The sequence below is a fragment of the Gallus gallus genome, chromosome 27, assembly GCF_016699485.2.
Source record: "Gallus gallus isolate bGalGal1 chromosome 27, bGalGal1.mat.broiler.GRCg7b, whole genome shotgun sequence".
Classification (NCBI taxonomy): Eukaryota; Metazoa; Chordata; class Aves; order Galliformes; family Phasianidae; genus Gallus; species Gallus gallus.
The window spans coordinates 3,300,880-3,317,289 of NC_052558.1; the positions used below are offsets into that span (position 1 = coordinate 3,300,880).

At 48.6% G+C, this 16,410-nt stretch overlaps 2 protein-coding genes across 3 annotated transcripts; both read right to left on the reverse strand.

Moving 5' to 3' along the window:
- Nucleotides 1-87: 87 nt before the first annotated feature.
- UBE2Z (ubiquitin conjugating enzyme E2 Z) lies at nt 88-11,866 on the reverse strand. The gene is made up of 7 exons (XM_418113.8): nt 11,499-11,866; nt 9,563-9,635; nt 7,412-7,599; nt 5,444-5,555; nt 4,765-4,877; nt 4,145-4,235; nt 88-2,586 (listed from the first exon to the last, which is right to left on the reverse strand). The coding sequence occupies exons 1-7, from the start codon at nt 11,828-11,830 to the stop codon at nt 2,416-2,418; spliced, it is 1,080 nt and encodes a 359-aa protein (XP_418113.1). The 5' UTR covers nt 11,831-11,866; the 3' UTR covers nt 88-2,415.
- Nucleotides 11,867-13,666: 1,800 nt separating this feature from the next.
- Nucleotides 13,667-15,959, reverse strand: ATP5G1 (ATP synthase, H+ transporting, mitochondrial Fo complex subunit C1 (subunit 9)). 2 transcript variants are annotated; one of them, XM_001233602.7, is made up of 5 exons: nt 15,919-15,959; nt 15,525-15,582; nt 14,979-15,056; nt 14,534-14,709; nt 13,667-13,914 (listed from the first exon to the last, which is right to left on the reverse strand). In XM_001233602.7, the coding sequence occupies exons 2-5, from the start codon at nt 15,564-15,566 to the stop codon at nt 13,800-13,802; spliced, it is 411 nt and encodes a 136-aa protein (XP_001233603.3). In that variant the 5' UTR covers nt 15,567-15,582; nt 15,919-15,959; the 3' UTR covers nt 13,667-13,799. The 2 variants fall into 2 exon arrangements, with proteins under 2 accessions (XP_001233603.3, XP_418114.4); XM_418114.8 differs by having other exon boundaries at nt 15,843-15,959.
- Nucleotides 15,960-16,410: the final 451 nt, after the last annotated feature.

Here is a 16,410-nt window from a genome sequence, read left to right on the forward strand (position 1 = left end):
AGTGATGCTTCTAAAGCCACTCAGAAACTGTGCTGCAGTCCTCTGCTCTGTGAATGAGTCGTCGTTCCACTAAGGAGTACCACAGTCTCGATTCTGCCAAAACAAACTTTATTGCACAAAAAAAAAATCTTATGTACAATAGTATATAAACAAGGTATCTTAGAGTGACTCTTGTGCATATATTTTTTTGACTCAGTTAGGTCTAAAAATCTGTTGCTAAAACATCTCTGCCTAGAGCAGTCATTTGAGGATTGTCACTTTGAAATGGAAACATTCAGAAATGGTAGGACAGACAACATTAGAGCTAGAAAACTAATACTTCTCTTTTACAGCCACATGCTAGTTATGTGAATAGTGTCCACAATAAGGCATTTTCTTGTTTCATTGTATGGGTGGATGGTAATGCCACATGCATCGCAAACAGATTTCAGAACCAGCTCTGCCTTGAGAAGGCAGCAGAGTCACAGCTCTATCCACAATGCTACTGAATGGTGACAAACAACGTGACATTTACAACAGGATTACAGAGGCAGAAAAGTAGCATACTGCTCATGATTTCTCAGGAGACCCTGCTGCCTCCCTGAGACCTTATTTGAAGGTGAACACAGCTTTATTTACTCTCATTTGGTGTATGTGTTGAGTGAGTCCTATGTAAGTTTAGCTTTCCCTTGAGGGAAGACAAGGTTAAAGTCTAATTCATACCAATGTCAGAGCCAGGGGAGGTTGCTTGCTAGAAGGGAGAAAAGGTTCCCCTGCTTGTTAAATGGCACATTTACAGTTCAGAAACGTTTCCACCTTCCAGAGCTGCTCAGAGAGCAGTGTGCAGGCTTCTAAGTTCTGCAAGAGCCAATATAAATCAAGAGACTGAAAATAATTCAGTGACGTATTGGACAATGCCTTTCTGTACAGTGCATGGCAGGGGTCTTTGGGCCTTTCCTCCCGTGCTTTTTTTGCTTTCAGAACAAGAATGACTGCACTGAATGTTCTCCCACCACCAGTATGCAGCAGGGTTGAGCTGGGGGAGAGGGCCTGGGACAACGTGCAACTTTGTGCTCAGCTTTCTATCAGAGTCCTCATAGAAAAAAAAAGTCGATTAAGCTATTTACCAACAAAACAATGTCCTGGTTCAATCAATCATCACAGGGGTCTTTTACCTGGAGAAGCTTTTATTCACCTCCACCCAAGTTGCACCGAATACATCTTTGACGTAATTGCACTTGCAGCCAGCACACACCTCTCCTCCAGCCTTGCTTTTGCTCACAGTAAAAAGCTGCCGTTTAAAACATTCAAAGTACTGAAGTGTTAACTTTACAACACTCATGGAGCTTGCACTTGGCCAAGTTTGGCAAAGGAATTTCAGTCAGGAACTAAGTGTACACCTCTGGAAAGCTCCACCCAGAAACAGTGGCTTCCTGAGCTAGAATTGCCCCTTATCCTAGCATTTCAGTCTGAGCAATGAAGGTTGCTGTGGGGAGGGAGGTGGCAGAAGGAAAATGAAATATTACACTGACGGGAGAGATGGAAAGCAAAAAGTACTTCAGTGAAGGAAACAAAACAGCTCTCTGTTCAGAGCAGCCAGAATAAAATACTTCTAGAATACTAAATTCAAATCAAAACCTTAAAGAGTTACACAAACAAGACTTAGCTTTTTTTAGTGCTCCCCTATCTCTGAACCAATGGTTTTCTCGCCTTCCCTTCCCCAAAACACCACGATGAACAGACCTGCACTCAATGTACGGATTCTTGCCTTTTCATCCTCCCCTTTTGTGCCTGAAATCTCAGTGGATGAAGTCACCCACGGCTTGTGTAAAGCTTTCAGAAAGGAGCCCAGATTCCACCACTGCTCTTTATCTTTGGTCTGTCTAGAACAGCATCTAGAAGAAAGACATTGGGTAGATGGGCTCTACAGAGCAGACAGGCTCCATCTCTCCCAGTCTGCACAAAAAGGTTTCATCCAGGCACACAGTGCCTGGGCCATGTCATACCCCAGACTCATCAAAGCACTCCCACAGCTACAGCTCCATATTCAGCATGGCCCCAGGGAAGGGCTCACTGTCTAGGAACACAAAAGCTGTAAAGAGGAGTCGCAGTCTACATCTCATTCTTTAATCAAATGGAGACAAAATAATAATAATAATAACCAGTGTAGATGTTTTTCAAAAAATAACCTGATGCCACATGCTCCGGATTTCTAGTAGAGTAAGTACCTTGTAAGAGTAGCCTGTCACAAGCTTGGCTTTGTCTAGCATGAAGTCTTCTCGTTCAGCGTTATCCACCAGAGCAGTAAAAGGAGACAGAAGATATCCCACAGTTTTCTCCACTCTGGCATTGGTTTGGTTGTTGAGTCTGTCAGGGGTACTCTAGTGTGAAGACAGAACATCCCCACGGCTTGGCCTCTCCATTGGTAACGCAGCTCTAAGCTTTGGAGCAGCCCTGAGTGTCTGTCTCTGTCTCAGAGGAGCTGCTCTCAGAGTCTATTTCTGTATTCTCCTGCTGATGTTTCTCTTGCACCTTCTGCCGAATTCCTTGCAAACGGATTAATAGGGACTGATAGTCAAAGTGGCCTCGTTTTTCTCCAAAAGGATCCTGGAAGGAAACCAGAGATGAACTCATTAACGTAGACCTCTTGCCAGAAGGATAATGGTCTAAAGAAAGCTGTATAATAACTGGCCAGCAAATAGAGACTTAGGGGTTAAATTCCACTTTATGATCAATGGGACCGTGTCAATGGCATCGCAAAACTCAAAACTGATACCAATTGCTCTTCCCTTACCCACCAGCAGCCATTTTGTTGTAGAAGGCCACCAGAGTCACCAGGCACAACTTGCCCTTTGTGAAACCACATTCTCATTTTAAATCAAGGCGCCCAGCTGCTTTAACACTTTTTGCTTTTATCTCTATTCCACGTTAAAGGCAATTGCCAGGGCTACGTAAAGGAGTGGTGAAGTTTCACCTGTCCCATGTGGCTCCAGAGTTAACAAGACAGCACATCTGCCAAGCACTAAACCAGTACTATATCTAGAGTGACTTCATTTTAAACACAGAGCAGTGGAGATAACAGTGGCAACTCTAGCAAATTGCATTCAGACTTCCTGCACTACTATTTGCACGTGAGCAGAAAACAGACTGTGGTAGTCACTATCTGGAGACTGAGCACAGCAGCCCCAAGCCATAGTGTTCTTCAGAAGTAACTTAGCTCTGGCTCCTTGAAGAAGAACCAGGAGTTGATCACACCTGACAATCCCCTGATCTCACCAAATACAGCCTTCAGCACAGTGCTCTCATTTTCATTTCTCATTTTCAGGAATTTCTCACTCCAAACGTGAACTCTCCTACTTCAGGAGTGCTTTCATTTTATGAATTACACAGTCAGTGATGGCACTGACAGGAAAGAAGGGCTCAGATCAGAGACACTAGATCATTAAATCAAACACACCTCCATCTTTTCTTAACAGTGAAATTTCTCAATGAGTCAGACAAGAGGTGCCTGATGAGGGAGGAAGACGTGTTCAGATGCAAATAGCTTGGCAGTCTATTCTGTAAAGTCTATTTTCCTACAGAAATGAGCTCCTCTATTCAACCTGTCTGGATGTATTTGCCATATTGTCACTGTTCCTCTACTCCTTCCTCCTCCAGATACTTTTGCCTCAGTCAGCCACTTTCAACTTCATCTGACAGAACAACTCTGACAGCGTCAGAGAAAAGTTCCTATCTGTATGAGCAAAGAAATGTAAGAAAAAGAAATCTTAACAGCATCTCAACAAGAAAATGATGGAATAGAGCTCAGTTGCCACCAGTGTTGGATAGACTATATGTGCCCTCCCTGCTTAATGCCAAATCCACAGGAAAGCAAACTGCACTTCTTTAAACAGTGGTATCAATATGTGCTTGCCCTGAGTGTGGCTCAAGTCCAGCACTGAGAGAAATCTAACAGCCCTGAAAACACTGTGTGCATACTCTGAGCTCAGGAAAGTTAGTGTTTTATCCATAGGAGTTTCATGGTTAACTCAAAGTTGAAACATACAGTTGAGAGAAAAGGTGCAGATCCACCCCATGTTGCATATCATACAGTGCAACTGTTTGTCACTATGAGTGTATTTGGAATCAAAGTTCTGAATCAACAAGAAAATCATCTGCCACCCACCTGCATTGTCTGACCTTGGAGATAAAGTCTCTCTTTGCACACCCCTTCATAGAAGTCGTAGTATTCCATGAAGGATTTCTCCATTACACCCCTGAACACAATCAGAGAGCAAAGAGTCAACAGAGAATGACAGTATTACAATGGTGGCATCATCCAGGGTCACAGCATCCCACTGAACTGCAGTCATGTAATCAGCACGGCTCAAGCCAGACAACTAACTGGGCACAGCGAGGCAGGACACAGAACAAAACAAACTGCAGCACTGCTGCAGCTGAACAGATCCTGCACGTGTTTCTACAACAGCTGTGCTTTTCTGTCTCTCTGAGATGTTTTTTTTTCCCCCCTCTAAGAGAAGGCACATTTATTCTCAAACACAAATCAGAGGATGCAGCCGCTGCGCACAGTAACACAGCTTTGGTCAATGCACAGCTCCTGGGCACGCTATAGATGCAGTCATCCATTTCAGAAGAAACAAAACCACTTTGCACTAGAGCAGAATGATTTAAAGACTTGCTCTTCTCTGGAGCACCTCTCAGGATCTCAGGAAAGGCAACCAGAGAATCTCAACCTGTTTCCCCACACCCACTTTCTTATGCTCCCTCCCTGCCTCCTTTTCATACCGTAGTGGCTCAGGACAGGGACACTTTCCTTCCAGCATGTCACACACTGCTACTCGGATGGTCTCATGCCGAATACACTCATTATAGTTCTTGCTGTCCCCAGGGTGCCTCTCCTGGAAATAGAATTTGGGCCAGTGAGTCCATGTTACTGGAATGGCTCTTCGTCTCTCACTCTCTTGAGACTGATGAATTTCACTGGTGCATGAACCCACTACAGCTTTGTCTGTTTTGTGTATGCTGAGCTAATTTATACTGGAAAAAAAAGAAAAAAAGCTGGCACCATTTTCTACATCTACAGAGCCTTCGACTCGCACAGCTGGGGAGACAAGTCAGCTGATAGCTGGCACAGAAAACTGCCTCTCTCTGGGATGCCAGATCCACAAAAACCTGAGCAGCTTGGTTTCTGCACGACAGTGTGTCTCAAGGAAGCTGTATCAGGAGTCATGTAGCAGAGAAATGCCTCTTCTTCTTCTGTTACTTTACACATATGAGAGCTAAGCAACCTCCAGTTCAGAGCTCTGCAATTTATCCCCTCCAGCTCTGACCAGAGGCAGAGCAAGCTGGAAAAAAACTAAGTGACACAGTCTCGCTTTGTCCCCATTTCCAGATTGTATTTTGTTACCAGGTCAAGGTGTGGAGTGAAGGGAAAAACTAAAGATGAACCATCTCCAACTCTCACCTGCTCAAAGCCGGGTTCATTGTGATACGGGTTCTCAGTCATCAAAGACTGGATGGAGATGAGGACTGAGGAGATACTCTGTGCTGGGCTCCATGCAGGCCCGGTCCAAGTGCTGAAGCATCAAAACAGAAAAGCATCAATTAAAAATGCAGGATCACCCCAGTGACCACCATCCCTCCAAATACCAAAGATCAGAAAGCTCAGAAAACACATCTACATCTTACAGAAATGTGACAGGAGAAGTAACAGCTGCTACAGAAAGACAAAGCACTGCACACTGAGAAAGTTTCCAGTTCGAAGGCAGTTTATTCTCTCAGTCAAACGAGAACATTAATCTGAGCCATGCAAGAGGCTGGGGAGCTTCACAGCTAACACAAAGAGGGAATCACACGTGAGCTGAGGAAAAGTACCATCTTCAAATACCTCTCAGGGCACTTCAGAGCTACGGCTATCATCTTGCACGGCGTCCTGAAGCAACACATGCCGCCAACACTACGCTAAGTCAAGAACTGCAACTCTTTAAGAAGTTAAATCTAACTTTGCAGACTCAAACAAGACCATTACTTGGGAAGTTTGCAATGCAGATGCTCAGCACAAGGTCTGCCATCGAAAGCACTCATGGATACCCTGCTGTAGGAACAAGGTGCTCATTTAATATGTGTGGTGTAGCAAAAACCTCCACACAGAACAACAGGTCAGGAAAAGCTGCTCTGCTACTTGCCATTAATATCCTAGCTTCAGATAGAGAGCTGCTTCCCTGGGAGCTGAACAAGGATGTACTGACCCACATTTGCTCTTCCTAAATTCATTCACAGCTTCCCATTGCTGGTAAGGCTGAGGCTCTTTGTTCACTCTTCAATAATTTAGCCTCCATGCCATGGCTACACTACATGAACAACGAGGCAGCTTGCATGGAAGCCACTGGGCATTCAGCCCCCTGAGCTACAGACAAGCCCTGCACACCTCAGTGCTTCCCAGGCATTGGCATCCAGCTCACTGGATCAGAAAGGCTCATACACTGAGAAAAATGTTTCCCAGCACACTGCATCTCTCACCCAGCCCCGGACCGGCAGATGAGTATCAGTGACTTGAATCAACTTTAGCATGAGGGGCACACGCACAGTGCTGCTGAAACCATCCCAAAGGCAGTCTTATAACCACAGCTGTGCTCAGATTCCTGTTGTTTGATGAAACCCCTACAGCAATTCAAGCCATCGCTGCCCCTTCCCCACTTGGCTGCCTTTATCTGCACCAGTCCAGAGCCTCAGCAAAAACCCTTCCTTACTTGCAACTGAAACCATCACAGCTGGGGTGGGGAATATCACACTATGGCCAGAGTTCCTCTGGTAGAGTCTAAAAGCCACTGAATCAATCAGGACTCAGTTTAAAAACCAAACAGGTGAGTAACAAGCATTTGCAGCAGTGGAGCCTGTTGGAACAGGCAGCATGGGAGCAGTGATTGTAAATCATTACACCTACCACTCAGCCCCACATACTACATGTAGGTGGAAGCCCAGAGCACTCAAATGGCTTTCAAGGAAGTTCTTAGAGGCTTTTAATCTTATTTATTTTTAAACCCACGTAGAGGGAGGAAATTAAAACCACAAAAACCTGCATTCAGAAAGCATTAGGGATCAGCTTGCAAAGAGCAAGAGCAGAAGAAAGGCAGAGCTCAAGCCAGGGCTTTGCAAGGGGAAGCAGAAAAGTGGCAGTATCCACTGAACTTCATGCTTCCCCTGCTCCGCTCCCAGATGCTTTTAGAGACAAGTTAGACTCTCAGCTCAGAAGAGGAATTTGTGCTGCTTTACGGCTCTGATCCAGTGCATAACTTCACAGAAGCATAAAGGTGCATCCAAGCATGTCTGGGGCAAGATCAGGGCACAGCGTGTTGAGAAAGACGTGCGAGGCACAGTGCAGCCTGCAGCTACCTCCTCATTTCCCAGCAAAACAGCCAAAGTCTCCTCTTACCCTAGAATACTCAGGCAGACTTTCCCATTGCGGTAGAAGTTGGGGTTAAACCTCACTGTGTTATTTCCCGTTGTCATCAGTTTGACCCTTGGCGGGTGGATAGGATAATCTGGAGGACAGCGAAACAGGAACAAGAAGAAACCCCCTTCATAAGGCGTGTCAAATGGGCCTGTGATCAATGCATGAATCTGGAAAACAAAAGCCCATCTTGCGCACCACTTCAAAATTGTGCAGCACCATCAAATCCTCAACAAAGCCAACCGAAGGCAAGAAACCTCCACCCAGGCATGGACACGGCACCTTCCCCAAGCACACGCCACGTGCAGGCCATACACAACCCCCCCCTCCTTCCCTCCTTAGCCAGAGCCACTGCTGCGCACTTCTCTCCCCTCTGCCACACTCAATGTGCAGAGCAGGTTTCCAACACGAGGTTTGGCCATGGTCCACAGCAGCTGCCTCCCATACATCTCGACACAGTCCAAAGCGGACTGAATCACAGTTCAGCTGGTAAGCTCTGCTCTAAAAAGATTTCAAATACGGGGGGAAAAAAAAAGAAAAGTCTAATTTTAGCATGGAAAAAAAAAGGCAGATTTTCCACCAAAACTAGAACATTCCTCAATTTTATAGTCTCATGCTGATTTGGTTTTATTGAAACCAATCATTTAATTACCTCTGCCAGGATCTGAAATTAAGACCCCATGCTCCCCTCGCTAATTACCTTCAAAAATCTCAATTGCATACCAGGAAATCTGTTCCCATTGGGCTATTAGGGAAGCTTCCTCCTTTTCCATCCTCCTGAAGTGATCCAAGCAATCTCCTTTAATGATCCTCTTACCCACCTAGGATGTTAGTTAAAAACCCCAAGGCTGCTGTTCTACAAACCCGCATTTCTGCTGAAGGGCATTTTGGCACTTTCAGCCTCCAAACGGAGGGAGGTCAGAGCTCCAGCAAAATGCCCAAAGTCTGAGCTGTCTGCATACAGACACTCCCCTTGTGCTATCTCCAAAAATCCAAGAGCCCTAAGCCAGGCAGGTGCTCACACTGAGGGAATCAAGGGAGTGCCAAGTCTGTCAAGGGGGTGAGAGAAGTGTGCAGCAGAGGAGAAACCAAAGCAACCCCATACACACACGCACGCACACACAGCTTTCTCAGAATCCAGCACAGCCAGATGAGGTGACACTGGCTGGAGAAAGATAGCATCAGCCAAGGAATGCACTGGATCAAGATCACTGTTTGAGCAACATCAGCCTCCAAGATCACTGCACTCTCTCAGGCGTAATTGGCAATTCCCTATCCTGGAAAATCCCTAGAGCCAGGCAGCCAGGAGGGGAAGAACTGGGGCAGGAGAGGCAAGAGACACACCTGGCCCTAGGGAACAGATGTGCTGAAGGTGACGTGATGGGAGTAGCTATGCAGGTCAGATCTGCATGAGCTCATAGAATCGTTTAAGTTGGAAGGGACCTGTAAGGGCCAGCTGGTCCAACTCTCCTGTAATTAACAGGGACACCTACAGCTTGATCAGGTGCTCACAGCCTGGTCCAACCTGACCTTGGGTGTCTCCACCACCTCTCTGGGAAAGAGATGCTGTTACCTGTGAGAGCCAGGCAGGCAGCTCCACAGCAGGACGGGATCTGGGCCCAGGGATAAATCCCACTGCCAGGTCACAACAGTTAAACACCTCTGCCTTCCATAGGTGACTTACATATAATTCAGCATTTCCAGTGACTGACAGGTGTTCCTCATTTCCAGCCCCTCACAAAGCCCCCCATGGCCAACAGATTTCCACAGAGCTCTCTCTGAGCTAATCTAGTGATTCTTTGCAAGCATCTGTAGGGGAAAGAACAAGCTGGATTGGCACTCCACTCGTTCATAGGGCCACAAAATAGGCCTGTCTTTATCTGTGGAAACTCCTCCAGTTTCTGTGATGGTATCTCTCCACAAAGCCATTTTTTTCCTTGACAGCCTCCTCCCATTTAAATGCAGCTCAGATTGTCACCAAGAAAACCAGAGCTGCGCTGTGCTCTTACAGGACTCGCCCTGACTTTTCTCAAAACAAGAAGGGATTACACCATTTGGGAGAATCTCAGAGCAGCCACCAACAACAACATACAGAAGAGTGGGAATTTGAACCCATTCCAAAGTGTCTCTTACCTTGGTCATGTCATGGGGATCAGGCACAACAAACATTCCTGGGGGTGGTTCCTTGTAAATGGACATAATATCCCTGGAACGAAGGAAGCAAGAATTAGTCAAGATCTCCCTTGGTGTTCATCAGCCCTTGAGGCATGGAACGTTCTAGTGGCCAAATCTGTTCAAAAGTGTTGAAGAGCACAGGCAGCATTCAGTGAATCAGTGAGGCATCAGACCTCAGCACCTTGGCTACCTGCTGCCTTGTGTTTTATCCCATATCAACTCCAGCACCTAGGAATTGACAGGAAACTTCTCCCAAGGTCAGCAGGAAAAAGCTCTCATTGGTGAATGTTGTCGCCTAACAGAAAACTTTACCTCTCTGTTCTCTCTCCATACACTTGGACTATTCACAAAGTTCCTCCTGTGCACCCAGACACTTTTTTCCCCCAACATACAGTGACTGAACTGTGTTTGAGAACATAACTGCTTTGTCAAGTTTGGTTTTAATCAGTTCGAGTGCTATTAGGAAGCATGGACACACACACAACTTAATCACAATGGTTTTCTTTCCTGGACTAAATGAACTAAAAAATAACAAGTTTGCAGATGCACCAAACAACACCCATCACCTTTTATTGCCAAAAAACTCCCCACCATAATCAGAGCTGCACTGTACTCTGGGACAAGCTACCACTAGACCTGTTCAGGAAGCAACCAGAGTTCAGAGAGGTTTCAGGGCAAGAACAAGTTTGAGAACAACAGGAGAGCTTTGCCTTCCTACTTAGCATTATGAAGTTATTGCTTTTGGTGTTTGGATGGAAAACTGCCAAAATATCTGGTGCCATCTTTGGAAGACATTAGACAAGCTCTAGAACAAGCAACAGAACAAGGATGAGCAAGAGCCTGGCAGGCAGCAATACTGCTCTGAAGGAAGAGGAAGAACTTGCTGAAACAGTGCCAATATCTCTAACAATAAAAGACCATATTGCTCATGGTATCAAAGGCTACTGACATACCAGGTCTAACCAGATGATTCTTAAAGAGTCAGAGCAGCCAAATGGGTGGGCACCAACCAGGAAAGAGGATTGCTACCGGCAGGTTTAGGATAACATCTTGCAAAACTCAACTTGACTGCTGATGGGGGCAGAGGAGCTCATTCCCCTCCCATTTAACAGCACCTCCACGGAGCACACTGCAACCCCGAGGGCAGGATGAGGGCAACGTGCCACAGAGCGTGGCTGCCGAAGGCCACAGCAAGAGCAGGAGCAGGATATCCCAGAGGGGCTGTGGCCTTCACCCAAACACCTGAGCACCGAGCCCTGGGGCTGCACCTAAGAGAGTCCCTGAGCACGGTAATGAATTCTAGAATCATTATGGTTGGAAAGGACCTCTTAGACCCATGAGTCCAAGCCCAGCCCACCCCCAAACCACGTCCCTCAGTGCCACATCTCCACAGTTCTTGAACACCTCCAGGGACGGCGACTCCTCCCTGTGCAGCCTGTTCCACTGCCTCGCCACTCTTCAGGAGAAGAAATTGCTCCTAACACCCAACCCGAACCTCTTCTGGCACAACATAAGGCCATCACCCTTTGTCCTATGGCCGCTACCTAGCACAGCAGCCGACCTCCACATCCCCACAATCTCCTTTCAGGGCACTGTAGCGAGCGATGAGGTCTCCCCTGAGCCTCCCCTTCCCCAGCGAGCACCGGGGTCAGTCCGGGTGAGCCCCGGGACCTGTCCCCAGCCCCGAACCCCGGCGAACCCCCCGGCCTGCCCGCAGCCCGGCGCTGAGGGGACGGCGCGGCCCCGGGGACCGTTAGCGGCGCCCTTGAGGAACGCGGGCGGCCCCACACAGCCACGGAGCGGGACAGCGGGGCTCCCGCAGAGCTCTCTGGGCCGGGGGAGGACGGGAGGCGGCCCCAGGGCAGGGCAAGGCAGGGCAGGGCGGCCCGCTCACCGTTTGATCCGCAGCAGGCAGGCCGAGCTGGGCCGCTCGCTGTCCCAGTCACCGCTGACCGTGGGGTCCCAGAAGGCGGAATGCGTGAGGAGCGCGGCCCCTGCGGCCGCCGCCGCCGCTGCAGCGATGGGAGCTCCGCCGCTGCCCGGGGCGACGCTGGCGGCCGCCGGAGAAGAGCCGAAACCCGCGGCCGCCCACAGTTCGGCGGGGATGAAGACGCCGGGGCTCCCCGCGCCTCCGCCCGAGCTGGCCGAGGTGCCGCCGCCACCGCTACCCGCCGCCGCCAGCACCGCGGCCGGAGCCGCCTCTTCGGCGGCCGGACTCTCCGCCATTCCGCGCCCGGCCTCGGAGAACGCTGCTTCCGGGACTCCGCACCAACGAGTCGGTCGGCCAGAGCGGCCACCGCCTCGCGCCTCCTCCACCGATCACCGCCCAGAGCGTCACCTCCCCCGCGCTGCCCTCCCACTACCGGCGCCTACTCCCCCCAGCTGCCATAGAGTCTCTTTTCGGTACCAGAGCGGCCCTTCCACGGAGACCGCCCTCTCCCCCACCGCCCTCCAGGCTGTGTGCAGCTGCGCAACAGCGCCCCCTGCTGTGGCGGCGGACTGCTCCGGACTGCAGAGGCAGAGAAGCCTGACTCGTGGAAATGGGAGTTTTTTGAGGCTCAGTAGGGAAGCAGCTGCTACGGAGATGCTGAGCACGGCCCTGCGCAGCCATCACTGAGCCATGTTACTCCCAAGGTCACTGCTGCCATACCAGGGATACACAAAATAATCTGGTTTAATCCATTTCATGCACAAAAGACCAGCGTAAAGAAGAAATGCAACTAGATTACATGCCAAAAAGGTCAGGTAACACAGCACTGTGCTGAGTACAGGTGAGCAGCTGACACACCGCCAGCTACACCACGCTAACATCAAGACTGAAGGTTCCCAGAGACCTTCACTCACAGTTTTGCCCCCACGTTTCACAGGGAGCACAAATAAGCTTCCCCCATGGCCAGAGAAGTCTGCCTCCCTCCAGCTCACAGCTGCCTGTGATGCACTTTAGCTTCTCACTAAAGGAAACACAGTCAATTTGTGCATCATCCTCTCTGTCAGAAGGGGTTTCTGCTATTGGAGTTTGGCATGGTTAACCTTTAAAACAGCTGGACCTCAGCTGGAATAGAAATCCAGGCACACATAACAGGATCCTCTCCTCTGAGCAATTATGTACTTGTTCCCACCTGGCAATCTCTCTGAATATACAGAACCCTTCTTGTTCAGCATGTGGATTTCATCTGGGCTCTTCCTGAACACCCTTTTCTCCAAGTAGTCTCAAGAATGGGTTGGTTTGTTTGTTGTTTTTGGGCAGAAATCAAAACCCTTCTCCAACTCCCTTCACACGGCACACACAGCTATTACAAAGGAACAGAGAAGTTACTGATATCCAATTCATGTCCCCAGGCAGGTCACACCCCCACTTCAGAGGCTTTAGTATACACAGACACTGCATTAATTCAATTACCTAAAGCTGATAACCAGACAAGCTTCCCACATGGTTACCTTCCTTAAAGGCACAGCTGTCTTACATTGGGTCCAAGATTCAGCTTAGACCTTAGAACTCCTCCTTGCTCAGTGTGCTCCAAACTCTGAAACAGCTGAGGCATGTAACTGTTGAGAAAGAAATAACACTGTCTGCAGTCCTGTGCTTAAATCCATGCTTTGAAGAGGCCTATGAACAGTGTGACCTTGAAACCATTTCTTCGTTAAAGAAATCTTAGATGGTACAGTAATGTATATCCTGGTGTACTTACACAAGGACATATGTCATTTTATAATCCAAACACCTTTAATACACTCTCTGTACACTCACCTGTACCCATCAGCTTTTCAACATCATCATTTTCAGTAACATTATGTGGAGAAAACAATGCTTTGTCAGCTCACATGTAAGTATTGGCTTTATTAGAGCAATGCTTCTTGAGACTGTTGAATAGATCTGACACAGTGTTTGAGCTGTTCAAGGGCATCCCCTTTTATTTGGTTGACTTCATTTTTCTTTCTTGCTACCACCATTTCACATTCCCACTCTGCTTCATCAGTAGGTGTTCCTAGATCTAGAATATTACCCTCTTCAACTAATACGTCAACATCCCCCACTGGCTTTCCCAATCATGGACCAGCACATAAGAAAAAAAATAAAGCCACCACTTTATTTAGAGAAATCTTTTCTTTAATTGTCAGTCTGGAACGCTCTGATGAAAGCAGACTCAAACCACTGAGGACAAAGTGATGGAAACCGCAGCCACGCCAGAAGTTGTCACATGGCAAAGAGGATAAGGAATGCCACCATCAAACAGAAGAGACCCATGGCCTCAGACAGGGCAAAGCCCAGGATGGCATAGGAGAAAAGCTGCTGCTTGAGAGATGGATTCCTGCATGTATACAGGGGGAAGAAAAAAAAAACAAAAAAAAAAACAAAGTGAAGAGAGGGTAGAAAAAAAGAAAAGGACCCACAGTGAGGGAAAAACAAAACACAACTAAACAAACCAGACCCCCTATCACATCACAGAAAGCCAGGATTATGCCATACTGTCATCAAGTTTTGGAGGATGAACCAGATTTATGGCAGCTAGCCACGATCCGGAATGTAAAAGCCATTATTTTTCCCTGGGTTTAGTGATTGCCAGTAGCCACATAAAACCCCAATGGCTAGTTTCACCTGCCCTGGTGGTACCAAGCAACAGTTGCCATTGATGACTAGTGTTTCATTCCTTCTAGGAGGAGGCAGAGCTCCACAGAGCTTCTTCATCATCCAATAGTAAGTATAAGGTGGATTCAAACAGTTCAGGCACTTTCTTATTTGTTTTAATAGAATGATGGAATATAACATTCCTTCTACATTCCAGGGAGGAAGGAATGCTTCAGTTAAAGTATGTGATTCTACACGCTACGTGTATAGAATAGAACATAAGCTCCAGAAAAAGCTTCACTCCTCTACCAAGCTTAGTGCTAGAAAGGAATAAATTCAAGCCAGCCTGGCATCTTACTTACCTGGCATAGCCAATGATCAAGCTGCCAAACACTGTCCCAATACCTGCTCCTGAACCAGCCACCCCGACTGTGGCAGCACCAGCACCAATGAACTTAGCAGCAGTGTCAATATCCCGGGAAACTGCACTAGTTTGGAACTCACGGCGGGTCAGCTGTGGATAGGACACACCAGCTGGCTGTGGGACACACAAAAAACAGGTTAATGGCACCTAAACATCAATATGGAAGTCGTCTTAATAAAACACACTGTCACTGTTTATAATCTACTCAAGAAAGAGCAAAAATAAAATGCTCAGCTACCACTGGTCTGGGCTAGAAGCTATATCCCTTTACTAGCCATTCTGATGATGTAAAAATCTTACTCCTCCACCTCTGGAGGAGTTATCAAGACATCAAGCACAGAAATACAGGAGCCAATTTAAATTACCACATAAAAGAGCCTTACCTGTACAGCCTGAGCCTCAGGCCTGCTGAACACAGACACTGAAATGGGCCTGGCCAGAGCCCTGGAGCAGCACCGGAACTGAAGCAAAACAGACCATTAATTCCTACAGTCAGATGCACCCTCACCCATTCTCAGAAAAGAACAGCATTAAGAAATTTTTCAAAACATTTCTAGAATGAAACATGGCTGAAAAAACAAAAGCATATACAAATCCAGAGCGTTCCTAGTTTAGTCAGTTGGATGCAGCATTATCACAACCCCAGAGATGTCATTCCTAGCTCACGTTTTGTGACCAAAGGATGACGTCTCTATAACTGCTTATCTCCCACTGCAAAAAGCCCCAGGGCTCACAGCCCAACAAATGCTTGCAGGGACAATGGGCATCGCTCTGCAGTCACCAGAGGTCACCTTGTTCCCCCCCCCCGTTACCCATGTGTAAAATGGCCTCATGGGACCCCCTCTCAACCAGGGCTGCCCAGAGCCACGTCCTGATCCCAGCCACACAGCCCCACTAAGCACCACTACACCTCTCTGCAGAGTTCTTACCAGAGCCGGAGAGCTGAGGAGAGCCAAAGAAGCCGTCTGCATCTTGCTTTACCTATTACTAATCATGAGAAGAAGGAATTAGGAACCCCTGTGCTACTACATCCGCCTCGCGGCCCACCCCTGCAGATCAGGAGATCCGCGGTTCTCCCTTTCCTCATTCTAAACACCCCAAAACCACCTCAGCACAACCGAGTCCCGGCCGGAGCAGGGGACAGCAGAGTCCCATCGAAGGGTACAGCCCGGCCAGGCACCACCCCACCGGCCAAGCCCCAGGCCACGGTGCCTGCTCACAGCCCCGGGGCCGCACACAGACCCCACCTGCACGGTGTCCTCTCGGGGCTGCGACGGTGACGGCTGTGAAGAGAGAGCGCGCCCGCGCCCCCACCCCGCTCACCTTGCCGTGTCCCCCAGCGTCCTCCGCGCCGATTGGCTACCGCTGCGCGCGGCGCGCGGCACTCTGGGACAACATCCGCGCTCCCCATTGGCCGCAGTCCAGCAAGCTCCTCCCACTAGCATCCGGGATAGCAGCACGGGGGCGGGAGAACCGTGCCATGATCCGAGCTTCCATTGGTTAGTTATTTTCGCTACGCGCTTTGCGATTGGCTGACGGCCTGGAGGTCTCCCAGAGGACCATGAGGCGCGTGGGGCCGCTCCTCGAATCATAGAGGTGACCACAGAGGTGGTGGCGGCGGTGGCAGCGTGGGCTGTGCTCGGCTGTCCTCTCACGGTACTCTCCGGTGCGCCGGAGGCTGTTGCGGCCGCCGTGTCGGCCTCTCCCGTTTCCCATTCGCTCCTAAAAAAGATCGCTTCGAACACTGAAACATGTCCTTGTGTTTTGTTGAAGCACGGCCTGTCCAGCCCTGCCCAGCGGAGCCGGCGGCCCAGC

What these genes read in the sequence shown, in the direction of transcription:
- UBE2Z (XM_418113.8), bottom strand. Translation starts at nt 11,830, where the DNA reads ATGGCGGAGAGTCCGGCCGCCGAAGAGGCGGCTCCGGCCGCGGTGCTG. An exon ending in ATCCCCATGACATGACCAAG is followed by an intron (nt 7,600 to 9,562) that starts GTAAGAGACACT and finishes TTTGTTTTCCAG; the next exon opens with ATTCATGCATTGATCACAGG. An exon ending in ATGAACCCGGCTTTGAGCAG is followed by an intron (nt 4,878 to 5,443) that starts GTGAGAGTTGGA and finishes TTCTATTTCCAG; the next exon opens with GAGAGGCACCCTGGGGACAG.
- ATP5G1 (XM_001233602.7), bottom strand. Translation starts at nt 15,566, where the DNA reads ATGCAGACGGCTTCTTTGGCTCTCCTCAGCTCTCCGGCTCTG. An exon ending in TCCTCAGCTCTCCGGCTCTG is followed by an intron (nt 15,057 to 15,524) that starts GTAAGAACTCTG and finishes GTTTTGCTTCAG; the next exon opens with TTCCGGTGCTGCTCCAGGGC. An exon ending in TTGATCATTGGCTATGCCAG is followed by an intron (nt 13,915 to 14,533) that starts GTAAGTAAGATG and finishes GTATACATGCAG; the next exon opens with GAATCCATCTCTCAAGCAGC.